The 20,669-nt window shown below is 36.9% G+C and overlaps 1 protein-coding gene across 6 annotated transcripts in view; it reads right to left on the bottom strand.

Moving 5' to 3' along the window:
- THSD7A (thrombospondin type 1 domain containing 7A) overlaps positions 1-20,669 on the bottom strand; it is a 202,261-nt gene that overhangs the window by 57,884 nt on the left and 123,708 nt on the right. For all 6 annotated transcript variants that reach the window (XM_017729336.1, XM_017729338.1, XM_017729337.1 and 3 more), the window contains 5 exons: positions 18,001-18,192; positions 9,392-9,626; positions 6,106-6,221; positions 3,772-3,904; positions 974-1,077 (listed from right to left, as the gene is read on the bottom strand). In XM_017729336.1, coding sequence (XP_017584825.1) covers positions 974-1,077; positions 3,772-3,904; positions 6,106-6,221; positions 9,392-9,626; positions 18,001-18,192 — 780 coding nt within the window. The remainder of the gene's footprint in view (positions 1-973; positions 1,078-3,771; positions 3,905-6,105; positions 6,222-9,391; positions 9,627-18,000; positions 18,193-20,669) is intronic.

The raw sequence follows: 20,669 nt of genomic DNA on the forward strand, positions 1-20,669 counted from the left end.
TGTATTTGGGAACAGACACGTGGGCTTGGACCAGCCGGGGGCACTCCTCAGGCTCCCCGGACCAGCGAGGAGGGAAGAGAGGCAATGAGGCAAGAGAAAGGAAGGGCAAAAAGAACAAGAAAAACCAACAAAACATTTTCCCAGCTAGCTGTAACACAAAAGAAACCCAAAAACCAGCACAGCGCTCCCAGGGCACTCCCTCCTGAGCCCTGCCAAGCCCCCCAGGTCCATCTTAAAGAAAGAGCATCCTTGGGCATGAAGCGGATGGTTAAGGAATAAAGTGGCTTCATAACATCACCCCAGGACAACAGGTGACAGCAAAGCTGGATTTGGATGTAAAAATTATTTGCTGTTAAATGGAAATGGTGCAAAAATGTCTGAATCATTGGGCTCAAAGGGTCGGTGGTTTAGAAGTCTAACCAGCAGCTGTAGGACTGTTTCACCTCAGTGGTTAATTCCAGGCACAATTCTGTTTAGTCTCCTTAACAACCTGTACAGAAAGCATGCTCAGCAAGTTTGAGGACAATGGCAGTTTGAGCAGTCAGTACCTACCTGGAAGGACTGCCATTCAAAGGACCTTGACAACCTGGAGAAATGGGCTGGCACTGAACATTAACAGTGTAAATGCAAAGTCTTGCATCTCTCATGCTCCCATTGGTCTCTGTAACTACCTTAATTTGAGAGTATAGAGAAGAAGTAGCCAGACTGTTCTCAGAGATATACAGTGAAAGGGTAAGGGGTCACACAGGCAAATTGCAGCAGGGAGCAAATGGCAGAGAGGCTGTAGGATCTCTGTGCTGCCAGAGACTCCAAACATACTGAGACATGGCCCTAAACACTTTCAGTATTTTCCTTTGCTGATGCCCATAAAGATAGATAAAATTAGGTTACAAGTCCTAAAATGTAAGGCACTTCCCACACCAGTGCATCTATAGATTTCTGAGGAATAAATGACAGAAACAAAGGGTCTAACCTCTTGCTTGTAGCCCAGGTCCACAAGACTCATGTGCTCCCGGGCTGTCTTGGCGCACATACCATGGTACCAGCTGGCACCTGCGCCATTTGTGGGTCTTCCACCTGAAATGAGAGGGGAAGCAATCCATCTGAACCTTGTAGCCATCAAACCCAAGGCAGCACGAGTGCTAGATGGTGTTATAAATCACCATGAGCTGTTGCTTATTTTTACTAACTGGTCACAGGCGCTTCACAAAAGAACTAGTAACAGTACCATAAACTTATCTCTATTCCATTAACTTTTTTTTGTTCTTTTAGGATGAGGCCACTAAGAACATATGGAAGAAAGGAGGAAGCAAACGTGGAAAGAGAAAGCAAACCATATACATTTCCAAGGATTTTGAAGCACAAAGTTATATTAACAGTGCCAAAAAAATACACAGTGAATATATTAAGACAAAGCACTAACACAGTTATACAAAATATGAAAAAGAAAATTCAAAAAAGAAAACTACACAGAACAATAAAATTACGTGTATTGATTACCCATTTAACAAGAGAACTCCTTTGCTATGAATTTATATCTGAGCATGCTTAGAGTATTATATGATTCAACAAAATGACATACTGAAATTTGAAAAGTGGATTTAATGAAAGGACACTAACATCTCAAAAATCAGCACGGACCAATTAAGTAAAGACAAATTTTAAATAGTACCACACCCTAATAAACCTCCCCTCTTTCCCACTTTCTTTTCCTTCCTTTCTTTCTTCCACCTAAGTCAGTGAAGCAAAGGTGTATTGAAGTTTCCCAAATACATTCCAGAGTTAAGACTGCAGGTTTGATTTCTGATTCAGGCAATATTGAGATTGTCTTTGGGCAGTAAATACTGTCACTATTAGGTGCTTGATCTTTCCTCTTCCCCAGGTCTTTTTTCACCCCCTCCCTTAGGAATGCCTTCCAACACAAAAATAAATGGAGCAATTCTGCCTTTCTTGAAACAGGGACAAGTCTTGGAGCTACTAAGATAAGGTAGGATGAGCAAAATTTTAGGATTTTTATTTTGTTTTCACAAACCTTAAAGGATATGATTACAAAGGTAAGGTTGTCACAACAAACAAATACCTTTGTTAAGCTTCACTTGAAAAATACTATTCCAAAAGGAGAAATAAGAAACAAAAAGGAAGGGTAGCTACAGGAAAGTATTGGGGCAGTGGGCTTGAGTGCTTGCAAGGGCATCTCAGGAAATTCCTGGGATCTTGGGTTGCTACGTGGCAACACCTTACAAATGTGGAGCCAGCCAAGAAAACCAACACAATGTGAATATCGGCTCACCATATCAAAAATAAAACACAAACAAAAAGAACATTGATAACAAATGAAATATTGTACTGCTTAAATTATTCTATCATTAATATAAACCTCTATGAAACTTTTTAAAAGTTCCCTGCTAGTGCTGCAGAATACCCCAGTCCTTAAATATAACAAATCCAGGCAAGACTGTTGTCACAACTCTAAAATAATCCACAGTTGTCCACAGCTCCAGCCATCAGCAGTTTGCATGTTTTAAACTATTTCAATGGTTTTGCACCTCGAGTTTCCTTGCAACCTGCCTCTATGGGACAGCAACTAACTTAGGCATGAGCCAGCTGCATGTGAGTCCATCTGTTGCAGCATGTGTGCAGGTCAGAAAGATGCTAAAGGAAATATATGGAACGTGTGTTTAGTATTAGTTCATGTCATGAAATATAAATGACCTCATCTACCACTAGCAACTCTTCTTTCTTATGCTCAGCACATTATCATGCAGCTCAGATACTGAAGAGATGAGGAGCAACCAGCATTTTAAAAGATAAAACTCTGGCTCTAATTTTGACTATAAAAAGTTCTTGAGCTCTATTTCTCTGCTCTTTAGGGTACTGATTTTGGTAGCTTCCCAATGTTCTTTTCAATCTTTTAATATCTCTTAGTTGCATAGAGTGTGAGCTCCTAATCAATTTGAAATGATAATTCTTATCAGATGATGAAAGAATCACATTTCTTTAATCTCAATTTATTTTCATTAAACTAAGCTTAAATTCTATTTTTACCTCTGCAACAGAGAATAGCTTCATGTGTATTACTATTCATAAAACAGAAAAAAAATCTTTTTATTATTTTGTCAAGTAAATCTAACTAACACCATTAAAATCTTCTAAACTTTGTCTCTATCAACAACCAGATCTTGTTGTATGTCTAGACCTTCCCACACACTCAGATGGATATTACAGAGCTATCCAAACATTTTCTTAAGCAATGATGTTTCCACCTTCTTGAACAGTCCTCAACATTCTGTGGTGAAGATCAGACAATGCAGAGGACACAGGGCATATGGGGAATATCTTCAGCTCTGGAGTGTCTCAGGGCTTACAGGGATAGAAAAATGAAGGATATGGTAGGTCGAACAGTGTGGCACCAGAACTCAGCTCTCCTAAACATATAAGCTTGCAGTTCAGCACTTTGGATAGTTTAGAAAGACTTTTTTCATGCATAGAATGTCAAAACAGTTTCTAGGAAAAATTTATTCTGGAAAGTCATTCTTAGTTGCTGCAATGTTCTTGAGAAGGAACTGGAACAAAATGAACCAGTGATTCCCTATGGGCCCAGCTGAGTCTACATATCTATTGTGAAACCTTGATTCAGATGTGTATCCTATTTTCTAAATAGTACATGTTAGAAAAACAACAACTGCTAAGAAATGGAATTCAGCAAGCTTTAGAGGTAGTAAAAGTTTAACAATCATGTCTAAGCTCTTTCTGGTTGATTGTCTCACATACCTGTAGCTATGACAGACAGGAGAAGCTTCACATTCCCTTTCCTCAAACAAAGAGTCTGGGCACTCCCGACCACCATTGGCAGGGAGCTGGATGATGACTCGGTGTCGGGACTGCTTCCTTACTGTGACACCCCCTGCAAAGAACAGAATAGCTTGTTTTTACTGCTGCTACATAGGGATGAAACTAATTAGGATGAAAACAAGGTATTTGAACCAAATGCCGTAATATTGACATGCTATTTTGCCCATAAGCAGAAAAATTAAGCTTAATAGAAAAAACACTTCAATTTCAGCTCAAGGCCAGAAAGCAGAACTAAACAGAAAGCAATACCAGCAATACTGAACAAATGAACAGACAGCTGAAATGAATAAACAGTTCAATACAAAAAACATTAAACCAGCTCAGTTTGCTGCTACACTTTACAGTTTGAAGCTATAACCTTACCCTAATCATTTGCATGTAAAACTAGAAATTCTGCTCTAGGATTCCTTTACAGTTTGCATTTTTTAATTATTATGGTCATCCATTATTAATGAAAAACTACAAAAGTGAATAGTTCCTTTAGGAATTTTAATTTCAGTCATCTTCAGGTATCGGTTCTTCAGGCAGAAAATTAAGAGAAAAGCTACATATCAGTATTAGTTCCACAGCAATGCCTCTGTTAGGTAAAAATCTTGGAAGTTTGGTTTTTTTTCACAGAGAGCAGTAGAGCAGACATTTGGCTGACTGGGCTGATATCAGCTTTGGGTGGGTTATTACAGCAGCTGCAGCTTGTCTGATCACAGAAGTGTGCTGGACCACAGCCAAGCAATTGTAATTAGGAGCGAGCAGTAGGAGAATCCCGCGGTGACTCTCCACCACCTGGCCACTCTTCAGCACGGAGGAAACCCTTCACTCCCGAGTCAAACAGCTCCAGGAGATGCCAGGAGCTGGCACAAGGGGCAAGACAGACGTGCAGCCCAGGAAAGCTACTGACCTGCTTACTGGCACAAATGGGTAAACCCCATGAAATAAAAATTGTTTGTGTAGTATAAAGAGAGTTTGACTCGCCAAATAGACAAAACTCCTTTAGCTCACAAATATACTGTTTTATAGAAGCCTGCACACGAGTTTGTGGTAAATATTCACGAAGATATGCTCATTGCATCAAGAACTTTCTTAAAACCCATAGAAATGGGAACAGAAAAGGATGGAATTTTGATCTCCTCCAACAAAAGTATTTCAGAAAGAACAATTAATACTGCTGTAAAATAACGTGTATTTAATAATGAATAACTATTTTGTAGATTCAGATTTAATGGATTCAATTCTCTGCTCTCTTTCAAAGGTTATGAATTTAGTCTTCCTAACCCCTTTTTTCATTTGTTCGAATGCACTAAACACTGGTAGGAATTACTGCAAAAATACCTTTATTCTTGTTTCCTTTATAAAGCCTAAAGAATTGGTCATGACAGCCCAAGTGTGTATGTTTGATGTAACTATATCTTTTGCATTCTGACAAAGTGGTAGCTGTGAGTAATCACCATGTCCCACATAGGGATTAGCACCCTGTGAAACAGAGGGTATTACAGAGTCTGTCTGTAATAGTACATATTGGAAAAATGCCTCCTGTTAAGCTTAAAAAGAGAAATAAAGCATAAAAGTGTGGCTAATATTAAGCCTGTCATCATGCTAACTTCATGTGAGATTCCAGAGTAATAAAAATTCAGGGGAGACCCACACTGTTTTAAAGAGCTTTGTCAAATGTATAAAAATGGTGTTGGATTATATGTTTAAATTGGACCATTCACATCAATGTAAAGTCTGTTGGTTTTTATTAACTCTCCTTCAATTTTTCTTGGAGTAGAGCAGCCAGACAAAATTATATACAACTGCACGTCTACTTATCTACATACTTATCTCCTTGTATATAAAGACTCAGGTTTTTCTGATGAGAAAACAGCATGAGCCCAGGTATTTCCAAAACCAAAATCTGACAATTAAAATGCTAACATTGTACAAGTATTGATGTTAAGATGATAAGCTGATGATGTTAAGAGGTATGTGTCTACCCTGTAACTAGTCATCTCTTTATCAGTGTAAGATGCAAATGGGAGTTTGTAATATTAGGAAAAATGTGGGAAAAAAAATCTAAACAGATGCATATAGAAAATGTATTGAAATAACTGTCCTTTTCAGCAAAAACTCTATGTCCTCTCTGCAGCAGCTGTACCAGGTATTACATGTCCTCTGTCAGAAAGAGATATGTATAAGCATTCTGCCAAAAGTGACTGCTAGTCTGACTGCCCATTTTTTTACTCCTAAAATCTATTAGCACAAAATGGATAAAATTACCTTCTTGACAAGATGAAGGACACACTGTCCAGTCACTGAATGGAGTCACAATACAGTCCTTCCTGCAAGGAAGCAGACAAGGTCTCACAGTTTCAGGTCGAAGGCTTTCAGGGCATCTAAAAAAAAAACCCCAAAAATTACAAAGAAGCATTATCAAATAAACAACCACTTTGCAATGAAGTAGTGAATCATGTGAGGTACTGAATGCTTGCAGACACATGAGGACAGTGCTTGCTGCCCAGAATTCACCAGGATGGAGCACTAATATAAAAACTAGTAGCAATTAAATACATGTGGTGAAAGCAAGCCAAACGTGGTGTATTCTGCACCTCAGGATTTAAATAACCATCATCCCTCACTCACCATGCTAGACTGTATTTTAAGGGTTATTTTCAAGCTTTCACATAATTATGAAGAAAAGCCATCTGATTTAGCTTAGTAAAATACATTTTCAGGTCTCATCACTTTATCTAAATACAAACTCTGGAAGGAGACATATTCAAAATAAATAACACTGCTAACCCAGGAACAAATAGGTATAAGCTGGCTGTGATTATGAGAGAAACCAGAAACGGATTTAAAACTGCCAGATCAATGAGACCGAGAAAGACTGCCAGAAAAGGCAGAAAACCTTACTTGTTTTAGGAAGAGTCTTGATCAGCATATAAAAAGGATTATTGGACTGCAACATATGGGACTCATTACGCAGGTCATTTTCCCCATTCTGTGGGGATTCTGTCCTTTTTCATCAAGGAAAAACAACTCTCTATGCAGCAATACTTGTTTCAGAATGGAACAATAACTCACAGAAGTACTGAAAATATTTAAAATAATTTCAAAATTGCTATTGCTCTAAACACATACAGACTGTGGGCTGTCTGAAGAATATGTAAAGATGTAAGAAAAACATCACATCTATATTTGGGAGCTTTTGGATAATTATGGAAAAACATTACTATGACTAGCTTTTCCTCTTTTCAGCGCTAGGCAACTGGGACCAGACAGGTGAGAGAGGCAAGTCTAATGGTAAACTATCAAGAAAATCTAGTCTCCATGGTCAGCAGAGAACTATGCCTTGTTGGGGTCCCTCCCCCTGCCATGGAGTTCCTGAGCAGAGCCCCGGCCATGCGGCTGGAGAAATAAACATCTCTGAAATATCTACCACAAATCTGTCCATATATACTTCATTTCCACGGGACTCCTGGTTTGATATATGCTTGTTCCAGTAATCCCCGCTGCAACAATGCCTGTACAGTGTGAGGAGGAGAAAAGCTGATTTGCAGCTTTACAGGAATGTACTCTTCAACAATAATACTTGCTCGTGCAGGCTTTCTACCAGTTGTCTCTGCATTTTCCTGCCAGTTCACATTCACTCCTCAGTATATGATCAATTATCATGAACCAGCACCCATTCCTCGGTGCCCTCTTAGAATGGTATCTCCACCCTTTCTCTTTTCTCCCCTTCCACCAATGTGAAGAAAAAGAAATAATATAGCTATAGCAGCATAAATCTCGATCACTTCTCTGTAAGATCTGTTTACATTTTTAAGTCAACTTGTGCCTTGGTTCCATGTGATTCATAAAATCAGATTCTATATGCAAGGGTGTATTTAGATATGATCAGATACACTTTAAAAAAACCTCTGCTACCAATCACATATATTGACGAAGATGTCAGAAATTTTCTTGAAGGTTAAAATAAAAAGTGTTTCTGGAAAGCATTGAACATTGGCTTACTAATGGCTTTTCTTGCATTGGCTTTTCTCTTAAAAATGCAGGAGAAATTATAAGCATACAAAACAGTCTGAAATATACACATTCACCATTTCACTGAGAACTTCATCTTTCAGGAGCACTAAACACTACAATTCCTCTTCAGATACTTAGGCAAGGCAATTAGTTCAATTAGAACACCATTTCTATGCTTTATATTGTTTGTATTTACTATATGTGGCTTAAAGCAAAGTATTGATTTTTTTGCAGTCCTTACTCAAGGTCAAATTAAACAGAAAAGATACATGCTGGAGTCTGTAACTTGTGAGGCAGATAAGGCCAATAATATTGATTGTATCTTATCAAAGTAATCCTTTTTATAAGGGGAGTTTAAAACAAGGTTCCTATTTATATTTTCATCTTAAATGTCTAGGTCTTTAAAAACGATTAGGTGATTTTGATGTGACGATTTCAAGGATCAACGAAGACTTTTTTTCATTTCATATGATTCATTTATGAAAGAATAAAACAGTCCTCCTCCCAGAATTTAAGGTCAAATCAAAGGTACAGGCATTTACAGTAGATTTAAAAAGGATGATAAATCATTAAAGGTTTGTGGGCTTTTTAATGTAAATGTACCAAACAAGAGATATAATGGTATCGTGACTAAGTAGAACAGCCACTTAATGCAGATACACAACCATTTAGATTACTGAATGTGCAGACATTACTCCCCACATTTCCATTTAAAGTAAATTAGGCTTAAATCTACTGCAGAATAAAGCAACAAATGGCAGGCAGCAAGCAAATATTTAGTGTGAAAATAGCTGCCTCATGAACTTTCTAAACCACCTCTGCTATCAGTTCTTCCAGTTTTGAATCTGTTCTGAGTGGTATATATTTACAGAGTGCCAATCCCTACAAAGATATTATCAAATGCATTTTACTAGCAGCTAATCCGTATTTAAGCCTGGTCACACATTAAACTGTAAAACCAAATCATTGGGCCAAAGGCATAACTTAAAAAACCACATAAATGGGAAAAAAAATTCACAAAGTTTGTCATGTTAATGTTCAAACTAACGTTTCAAATTAACAACATGTCAGGTTCCACTATGCTACACCTCCTTGGTCTGGTTCTGAGAAGAAGAAATGCTGTACTGTATTGAGATTCACAGCACTACTTTTGAGTGGAACTGCACTAATCCATACAATGCACTGCTTGTTTGGAGGCAACAAGGATCTTGGAAATGGTGCTGGTCTGCATGTCACACACATACTCCAAGAATTTTATTGTGACTCAACCTGATGGTGGCAAGGACCCAACTGGATTTATTCGGCTGTCAGCAGAATCACCACTGTAAATACCACCCATAAAAATCCACCGTGAGAAAGGTATTATCTAGTCTTCCTGTTGTGCCAGTTTTGTATTTTTAGAAGATTAAACATTCCCTCATGAGAACACAAAAGAGAGGGTCTTTCTGCCTTTGAAAACAGTCATCAGTGATAAAAATATAAAGCAGTAAAATCCAAACATTAATTACAGCATGAAGACATTTTTAAAGATCTTTACTTTTTTGGGCCTACTTGTCCCACGTTGACTCTCACACAGATGACCTTTCTTGTCTGCATCCCCACGGAACAGGTGGCCTCCCCATTCCAGCTGGCAGAGGAGTTGAAAGCAGAGACAGACGTGTCCTCTATGCACTGTCCCCATGGACCGGTCTGCCAATGGTACACAGTGCAAGAGTGCTCGTTACAGCTGCGTGTTTCCTGGAGGGCACTACTATTTGGGCACTGTATTCCTCCTGGAACAATAAAAGAGGGCAAAAGAGCATTCAGTGGAAGGAGACAATTTTTTTTTTTTTATTTAAAAAACCCATACCACAAACCCACTTTGAAATTTTCTTAGTTATATTTTAGCAGTTTGATTACATGTATTATCAGTTTGATTACATGAAAGAAATGCTGTTCCTTTTTCCTCCTCTTCATATGCCCAATATTGACTTTGACAAATTTCAGTCAACAAGCCACACAGACTGTTCATGGACAGTGTGTAAGTCTGTACCAAAAGGATAACAAAATAATCATAACTTCTATAACACACTAATGTGCTTGGAGTAATCTACAGCCTTACTATTTTGGTTCTCTAAAAGAGACTGCAAGAGATCATGTAAGGACGTATGAAGGCTCTAGGCAGAAAAAATTGTTAATTATTCTAGTTATGCATGGCTAAAGACCACTGTTTATGTCTAATGCACAGATCAATTGAAAAGATTTTTGGAGCTCTTGTCCTAGGTCCCAGTGGATATTTATCCATGTTATGTAAACCAAAGAGGATGGCACGGCTGGCAATTTCAGGTCCAGATTAAGATAAAAAGCAGGTTAAGACTAAAATGCAATCAAGTGTCAGTGACTGTGAAGAAAAGCTCAGATAATGTTGTCTTTGTTGTGTTTGGTTTCAGATAGTCTGTTCAGTTTATTATATTCAAGCACTTCAAAACTACTTTGGCCTCCCAATCCTCCAGGAGAAATGAAGAGGTCTTTCCTACCAGAGTTGATCACAGGCTATTAGATGCCCAGCCCTGCGAGCAGACATCACGCCCGCTAAATATCCGGTGTTATTAGACACTCAGAATCTAGGTTTAAGATTCTGGCCTACAAGGAACAATGGGGCTCCTATCTCCAACTGATGAAAAGGCAGTGAAAAATCTAAACAACATTTTAGCCTCTCCTAAACACAAGAAAAGTAAGAAAGATGACTGAAAGAGGAGTTTTTTGTTAGTTAATGCTGATGATCCATATGACTTTTCTCTAAAAAGAAAAATGTATGCTCACACCACATGCATGTTGTAGAGTATATTGTCTTTAGATCCCAGCACTGAACTTCAAGTTGACTGTCTGCTCTACAGATATGCAGGAGGGAAGGAGTTTCAAGCACTCATTGTTGATATTAAACAAGAAAGTAAATGTAATCAGAGAAACAATGGACACTTCAAATACTCCAAAACAAGAAAGTCAAGTAATCAGTATAAAATACTTTATACCCCAAGTTGTTCTTCATGGTCTAGATCTGCAGCACACATGAGAAAAGGTCCATTCTAATGAAAATGCAAGATAAAATCATAATCCTCAATTTATTTCTCTAGGAATATTTTTAATTTCTGGCTTTTTTTCTAAAAATATTGATGTAACCAAGCAACAGTTAACATTGTATTAGTTGAGATGTCATGCCACAGACTAGCTAATATTAAATTTTGCAAAGGAGGATTAGAGAAACCTACAAAAATGCGAATTAAATAATAACTTGAATTTTTTTTGGTTCAGAATGGATGCCAAGTCTATTAGAATTGGTTAAAATATGTCAGTGTGCAGAGCATTAAAAAAAATGCCAGACATATTTTCCTAAAAAATAAATTAAAAATATAAATGATAAAATAGAATTTTGGTTATGTGATAAATTTCATAATGTTATCTAATCATCATCCCTCAAGAAAAAACAAAGCAGCTAAACCAAGCAGACAGGAATATAAGCAAGTAAATTTGGAAAGTGAGTGTATTTTGAAGAGAAAAAAAAATCGTAAAGTCAAAGATTATTTGTCATGGAAGGGAAAATTGAACCATGTGAGGAGTCTAGACGTTCCTCCATTAGTAGGGTTAAATAAGGAAAATTTGAAAGATGTAGAGAAGGTTAATAAATTAAGTATTTCCATCTGATGTTAGCTCGAGAAAAAACACAAGGGAAATATTTAATGAAATTTAAAAATTAAAGGGGGTGCATGGGGGAAAAAATATTTTCCCAGAATTGAGTGCCACAGTCACCAGTTCCTAAGACATTTGAGAATAAAGTGACAATGGAGGTTCGGTTTCGACAGCTATGCAAGAATGTATAACCAGGGAATAAAATGAGATTGACATTACTTGTAAATGAAAAACATTGGGGCATGAATGTCTGCAGCTCAGTGGGAATACAGCTCTGTTCAGATTAAACCAGGAGTTAAAAAAACATGCAAAGACTGAACAAAATGTGGAAATAATACTACTAAAATAAAAATCAGTGTGCCATTCTCTACAGGAAAACAGCATTCTCTTGTGCTTCCTCAAATTTAACTAGGTACACAAAATGTAGAAGGGGCTGGAAAACTGGCAATTAGAGATGCCCTTTACAACATCTGTGTAGGGGTAACAACTTTATGAGCATATCCCCAGTTGAGAACAGGTTTGACAGGAATATAAAAGTAAATGAGTATCACAGGAAAAAAATAAAACAGACATTTGAATTCATCAGAATATGCCAAAAAGGGACGTACAATAATAAACATATCCTTTAATAATAGATGATCAGATGACAGTAAATAACTACTTGGCAGTACTAAAAATAATAATTTCAAGGATACAAAAAACAGTTGAAGCATTTAGTTTTGGGTTTGGATTCTTAAGCAAAGTGGTCTTGGAAATGAACGACTAGGTTTGCAGAGGGACTTGCATACTGCTCATAAAATAGGTGAGATATGATATTGTTTCCTTGAAAGCTTTAACAGAATTGTCATGCACTTAGACTTCTTTTCTGCCTGGTTTGGAATTGCTAATGGGTAAGACACCTTGCTCGAGGATATTCAATGATTGGATTTTATTAATCTTTTTTTGTGACATTGACTTGATAACTTTTAAATTTCAAAATGCTGAACATTTTTTTAAGCATTTAGGATAATTTTAATTAATCGTCTTGATATAACTCGTTTTTGCAAATGCATATAGTTTTACAAATGCATTTCAAAACAGCTGGAATAGTCTTAAAGTTTGAGAAAACAGATGTGACTGAAGTGTCTCTTGTATTCTAATGAGTGAGGTGTTACTCTCTCTCTCTCATGAGGTAGATACTTCTCAAGGCAGCTGCACTTCCTGAAAACAGACACAGTCAGAACCAAGACTGTTCCTGTTCTGCAAACATTGATGCTTCCTCACCTGGTGTATATCCATTATACAAACCAAGCAGACCTGTCCTACACACACAACAGGTCAGGATGCAGAGTGGACCCATGGGAAATGAGAGACCTGTCCTCAAGTCTTTTCCAGGATAGGATTTCAGCCCCTGACCCCTCACTACAGTCAGCAATCTGAGCTGATGAGCTCCTGAGCAAAAGAACACAGTAACATACCTGCCCTGGCTCACCTTTCTCACACAGGTGTCAGGTCACTTAGTAAGTCTTGCCTGAAAATTCAGTTTGCATGGTCCCAAAACTAAGTGGGGTTTTTTTATTCCTGTTTCATGAAAAACCTCATGTTCTCCAAAACTTATTCTTTTGTGAATTAGCAATTTGCTGGTAAAACAATTACTCAATTTTATGCTTTCAGATTTAATTACCAAGCACTGTTATTTCAAGCCAGGAAAATACAAAAATTAAAAACAACCTCAAGAAGTGTAGGAAGAGTAAATACATTAAAAAACCCTAAGCATGACTTCTTGTTTGTAAATACGAATTCAAACGGCACTGGAATTTTATCAGGAATAAAATTTTAAAGCATATCAACAATAATTTGCCAAGTGTTGAGAAGAAACTCCTTTGATCCAGCTATTTCTTATATATTCAATAAATTAGTCTTGCAGATAGATGAGAAGAGCTGTTGGTCCCTGTCAAACAGAATATCTGACAGACAACTGATATTCTATACTATCTAACTGTGATGTTTAGTGGTCTGTGATATATGAGGTCATACCAAATAGTCCTTCTGGCACTACACTTTGCTAGTCTATGAGCATGTAATACTCATAGTAAAACACTGACATGCATATGCATCCCTGCCCTAAGAGAATATGTAAAAAAAATTTCCCTTCACTCTCATTTTATTAAATTAAGCTTTTAAGTCATCTTAGTTTCCTCTTTCCATTTGACTTTTGGTTTTTTGGTTTTAGTTTTGTTTTCGATTTTTTTTGGGGGGGAGTGGGGTGTTAAATCTTTAATTTTCCAAAATCAATATTACTAATAAAACTTGGGATGTATCCACAACATTAGTGTTGTGCTGTGTTGCACCGATTTGCCAGTGTCACTCTATGGCAGTGTATGATCAATTCAGAATCAATCTACATATATATTACTTACTGAAAAACTAGGATTCCTTTAGTACTTCTTAGTCTCAGATATAGTAGCAATGTGAAGCTGTCTCAGTGCACACTACTAATTATATAAGATTTATTGTGAAAAGGGAATAAAAAAAGAGCAGAAATATTAAACGGAATACAAAACAAAAATAGACAAACCCTACATTCATGAGTGAGGCTGAGCTGTATATGATACCTTACTAGATTTATGCAGAACAACTATATGATATATCAGGTAACATCACTATGTCCTTTGCTGTCATTTTGTATTTTGATACAGGGACTTTTCTGAGTTTCTTACGGTACCATGAAGATATATTTGACAGTGACACAAATGAGCTAACACTATAGGCAGTCTCACAGACAGGCAAATTTATAAATCACTTTGCCTTTTAAACCTTCAAGCTGAGGACAATGATCTCAGAAAAAATATCAAAAATGGTTATTGTGACACTCATTTCCACATGGAGTCATCTCACAAAACACAGTAAGTATTTATCTTGTGAAGAGACTCCTTTCTCTCCACTGAATGCAAGTAAATAAACCCATCCCAGATGTGCATGACCACACCGCGCTGGAGGCTCTGTTTGGCCACAAGAAAAGGGTCTTGTTCAGTATGTGCTGGAGGCTCTGTTAGTTTGGCCACAAGAAAAGGGTCTTGTTCAGTATGAGGAAATGATGATGAGAGGGTGTACAACGGAGGTCAGCTTTTGGCTCAAGCAGAAAACAGTGTGGTGCTGGAGAGGCAGTCGGTATCCCAGAGCTCATTACCAAACCTTGTCACCACTGTAATTTACTTAGGGCTTATATTTTTCCTCTGAACCTATTCTCGACACTGAGGAACTATTATAATACTGCTGAATTACTCCTATTCTAAGTCATCAAAAAAAAAAAATATTAGGCTGTGGTTGTTTCCTGGTGGCCAGCTATGTTAATTTGATGGTTTCTTCAAAACAATTCAGCAGCAGAGATAGCTGGGAAATAAAAGGAAAAATAATTTCTTAGGTGTGAAATGACATAGCTCTATTACAGACAGTTATCTGCCAATAAAAATGGCAGAATATAGTATTTTTCATTGCAAAGTGGAGAGAAACTGAACAATCACAGACAATACTTGATAAAAAACCATCTGAGAGCCAGATAAAAAAAACTTATTTCACATGTATCTATAGATCCTCAAAAACTTCAATGGGGTTCATGTTTAAGTACCCAAATGAACAACAATTAAATGCTTCAGATACTTTGAGGGATTGCAGTATTCGCTGTGTATGTAATGCCTGAAATGCTTTGATCTTCCTAGGCTTGTGGACTGAATGACCAGCAGCAGGATGTGTGTGATCAAGGTCCCACACCTGGACCCCTTATGTCATCTTACAATACAAATTATTTGCAACAGTCTTGCATATTTTTTCCTTAATTAATAGCCAATCCTGATATATAATAGGAATAGAATATATTTATGTACAATATATTTGCTCTATTGTGTTTTGAGTAAAAACTCATGGCAACATTATACAGAAATTCCTATGGAATAGTATACCTAGCCTGGTCTGTCTCTCATACCAACAGTTCAAGTAAAGGTTCAGAAATCCAAAAGAAAACACTTGTGTGACTGTTCACCTGAACAGAACTGATAGCTGTTTTCAGAACTCAGTTTTAATGTGTAAATGGAATTATTTGTCTTACATTTATGCAGCTTGGAATTTTTAGTTATACATGATGCTTACAGAGCTTCCATCTACAGTTCTGTGCATTTTTCCTAAGTTCTGAATAGAACTGAGGACTGTATGTTTTCCAAAAGATGTTCATATGAAGCTTTCTTTTATATCAATGGAATACAGATGTTCAGATACATGAATATATTCTGTGCTCCTAGAACATGAAATGACCTCCCAGCACTCAGTATTTTATGTTTTGGGAGCACAGCCGATCTCGGTCATGGAATTCTGGAGCTGAAAAGTCATTCAGTTATTTGTCATGTAACAAATGACTAAAAGGCATAACAGGAGTAAGAGGACAAAAATGACAGTAATTCTAATTCCACTGAAGGATAAAAAATAAAAGTTAAACTGATACATTTTGAATATAATACAAGAAAAGGTGAAAAGTACCTTCCAGCTAGGGTTGTAAAAATACCCTAAGCCTTGGAAGGTTCTTTCATTTATTTATATATTTTAATTCTCTGGAGTTTGTACAGAGTGCAAAGGGGCACAATGTTGAAGAAATCTGACCAAGATGTGAGTACACTCCTGTAAGGTGGGTAGACCTACCAGCTTGTATCCTTAAAAAAAAGCACAGAATAACTTCATCTGAAATAGTGGGAAAGAAGCCAGGGTTCGAGCAAAGCTGAAGCACTACAACACCCAAGTAATGAGTTAGCTTTCTCAGCCTTACTTTAGGGATTTCTTCACTAGAACCTCTGTGGTTTGAGATCTGTCTGTGATCACTCTGTGCTGATTCTGATCATTCCACAACGAACAGGAATAAAATTCACATACCTAAAATCCAGGCTATGCTGAACAGCTTTGCTGCATCTGCAACTTTGTAAATTAACCTAGGTTGTAGTAAGTATCAAAGTCAGAATAAGGAGTACCTTTTAAGATTAAGCATAAGAAAGTGGAATAATTTTTTCAGTAATTAAGGTTTTCACTTCTGTGGCATGCTTGTCAGGAGTTTAAATTTCTGTGTCCAGTAAAATTACAAAAATATATCGAAAATCTATTGTCTTGACCTACATGGCTACATGGACAAGCAAGAAGTGCCTGAATATAGGTTTATTTGAATTATCTGGCTCTGTGTGTCCCCCAAAATGAGTCTGTTTGGTACATTGTAAAGAAAGGGACAACAAAAACCCAATTTTGTTAATAATTTTAAAAGTGTTTCTACTTTGTTACATAGATCCATCTAAATAACTATGATTTGAATCAGCTACCAAAATATAGTTCTTATTGCCACTTACATTTCTAGCAAAGGCTCCCTTCAGAGAAAAGGTTGAAAGTGCTATGCTATATTAATTTTTTTTACAGTCATCCAAATTCTGTCAAATACACAGTACACTTTCAGCAATGTTAGCCGTGTCTGCAAACAGAAAAGTGTACAAATACTCTGTTTCACTGCTTCCATACCTTGCAGCTTTCACTTTTCAGCTAAATTTCATCTTAATGTAAAGTAATAAAATTCTTAACAGTTTAAAAGAAGAAGTAACACATACATGCAATCCTTTTATATTGAAGGCATTTAACTTTTCTGTCAGTAATACATGTGGGAAAACACCTGCCAAGAACTCTTTGGTGCCTATGTATCCTGGGTCCTGGTGTTGCATGAGGCATTTTATCAGCTGGACACTGGCACACCTGACATGGCCATTTTTGAATCATGTTATGTACAGAATATATTTCTTCCTCTCCAAATACTTAAAACCAAGAGCTATAGGAACCAGGAAAAATCATCAAAGAATAGCCATGAACCTATATCTAAAACCTATTTCTTCTTCTCCTTTATCTTCCAGATATGTCTTCTCTTTGCATTTGCTGCAGACTCTGCACAAGGACCATTTGAATAAATGGAAACCATTCACGAGTGAGGACTTGCAGAGCAAAAACCAAAGCCTTGCTATGAATAAAAATGTTAGTGGGGTAACATAAATTACCGATCTGAGATAAGAAACTACAAAACCCATTTGCTAGCGTTTGAGCCATTAAAATTCTCGTCTTTTCAGCATTCAGGATACTTAGATCCTTCCAAACTGGACCTAAATTAGGGTTGCTAGTCTGTATTGGATAAACTGTTTGCCTTATCTAATTTTAATGGAAAACAGGGAAACCATATATCTGAAATAGAAACAGTAACATTAAGCATATTAATAAAAACATAGTAGCTGAAATGGGCAAAATAAAACCTCTTTAAAACAGCTTTAGGTACCAGGAGTAAATAGGATAACCATTTAAACAATTTTGCTATATTTAAAACCCCCCAACTCCACCTAATAATTTGTTCCTGTCAATCAAGAAATTACTTTGACATTACAAAGACAGCTGAGCATTCACAATCAGACAGGAGCCTGCGAGAGTGTGAGCCCTTACCTTCACCTGCATACGCCAGGATGGAGCGGGCGCGCATCTGCTTCCCTTCTGTGGTTTTGCCGGAGCAGGTGTGTGAGCAGGAGGACCACGCAGACCACATGCTGAGCACACAGTCCTTTGGGCACGGCGCTTCGCACACCACCGGGATCGGGTAAATGGCATCTCTACACAGCTGTCTGTCAACCTCTTCTCCTGGGGAAAAAAAAAGGCAGTGCAGTCTACCATTTGCTAAATTAACTTAAAATGAGCAATCTAGTCCAGATGGGCACACAAATAAATTAGATTCGGTTCTTCTGTATAAACAAGGTAAATAGATTTTTTATTAAAATCACTTTTCTCCTTTGCCTTGATTCTAGAAGAGCGTACTTAAACCTAGTTTGATTCAATATTCTCATGAAGTGAATGCCAGCCTGGGTGGTCTTTAGGCTTTCGTTTTGTAATATATACTTGATCCCACACAAAATCTAAATGTGAGTAACAGAGTATATAATACACCTATGGAAAACTGTGTACATGGAGATACATGTATAGTAATGACGCAGTTTTCATCTGCATTTGAGGGAGAAAGGGAAAAACATCCTAACTTAACCAGCTTTATAACCCACAATTCATCCTTTGAATTGTAGCTATCCATCAAAACATGAAAAGCTGCAGTAAATTACAGTCAGAGTTTTGTTTGGTTAGAAAGGTCTTTATTTGTTAGCAAACCAGCAACACATCAGTCTTTGTGTCATGGAAGTTTAACAAGATATATGCATTTATATGAAGTTTAACATGATATATGTTCCATATCATGGAAGTTTAACAAGATATATGCATTTATATTCTGTAGGTACACATTTCATTATAATAAAAAGATCCTGGCTGGTATGCATTCCTTAATGAAATATTAACTAGTGTTTAAATAGCAGGGTTTCTTTTGTTTTCAATCAGATAATTGTGGGAGCACTGTGTCTGAGATCTGTCTGAACAGCACCTTAATCACAACATGGAGAGTTTTGTGAGGTGACATGATTTCTTGATCAAATAAGTTAATATTTACTAAGGGAGGAATGAACAAATGACCCCATATCCTGATATCTCTAAGTCTCATGATAAATCTTCATGTTGGAGCAAATGATGGAAAAAACGAAGGAGCAAGAGATTTGGGTCCACTTTTTAGAATTCTAGCCTTGTTATAACATAATGCCTGTTATGAGGAACTGAAAATGTTGCATCTAAGAGTACATTGGACTTTTGAGGCCCTGGTAACCACGTACAATTAAGGTATGAAAGAGGCAGTTCAGTTGTGAACACAACATTTCTTTTTTTTTTTTATTTTCTAAAAAGGATGTCATTTCAAAGCATCTCAATGCCTTTTGTGCTGTACGATCTTTGTTGTACTAGGGCATAAAACCTTTTGCTATGATTCATCTACTGAAACACTCTCGAATCTTACATGATCTTGACAGGACCAAAAGGAGTTGTCTACATTACGCACTTTCTAAAATCCATCATGTCAACCCCTTTGTTTTAATGGCCAATATCAACAAAATAATGTCTTAACAAGTTTGCAAATAAACTTAAGTCTTCAATACGACAAAATATTTGTTAGATAGATTGATTAAATACCCTGTAATTGAATCATCAGTTACTCTTAGTAACTACCACATGGAATCTGAAAGCTAATTCAGCGAGAACTGAGCACGCTATAAATTAAGCCGAAGATCTAAAAACACTGTTTTGCCGAGTCTCAAATTAGGCTTTATTGCTCAATAAAATAATAATAACAAAATTATTCAAATACTAATCAAAACAGAAACTACCTAAGCTACATTTTTTTTTCATTCAAGGTTTACAGTCTTAGAACCTTTAAAATAAGAATCTCTGTTAAACTGAGTTCCTGAAACTTGGAGGTTCTTTAATACTAAAGACATATCATGAGTCCCAGAAGTATTAACCAAATTCTTTGTGAAAGAGTAAGAGATGAGGGCCATCCATTCAATATTGGATCCTTTTAACCAGTGCCAAATATTTTATTAATACAGAATATTTAGGCACAACAGAACTACAATCATCAATCTTCCTTAGATCTGAAAACCAGGGAAAATCCTGAAGCTCATGTTTTTAAAATAGCCCAAAGTAGTCATAGTCATCTGAATTATAAAGACCATTGAGATCAAGTCAGTCTCAGCAGCTATATTTTCTCATATTAAAATAAAAACTTGAGTCCTGCCAAAGGCTTCATAGCTCTCCCACACCAAGTTCTGCTTCCCTCACTGGACTCAGTCTTTGCATCAATTGCTCCTTCTGTTATACTGCAGGTCATCACACCCTGACACCAATGCAGTAGGGATTCCTTTCTGCTTCATCAGAATGGACATGTGTTTGGGTTCAAGGACAAGAGACAAAGAAGAGGACTGTAAACATCTATTCCAGATAGAAAAAAAAAGCTAGAAAAGGGGTGAACCCTAATCTCAAACTGTTCCATTGCTAGATAAGACTCAATGAGGTAAACTGAACACTTTGCAAGAAATTGTACTATTACAATAAAGTGTGTCACAGTATAAACAAACAACACTGTACTGAACTTATTTATCACCTACTGGCTTTTAACTTTAAATTCAAGCTAAATTTGGTGCCACAATGAGAAATTCTTTTGATTAGTTTCAGTCTGAGTTTATATCTCA

Source organism: Corvus brachyrhynchos, unplaced genomic scaffold, assembly GCF_000691975.1.
Source record: "Corvus brachyrhynchos isolate BGI_N302 unplaced genomic scaffold, ASM69197v1 scaffold142, whole genome shotgun sequence".
Lineage (NCBI taxonomy): Eukaryota > Metazoa > Chordata > Aves > Passeriformes > Corvidae > Corvus > Corvus brachyrhynchos.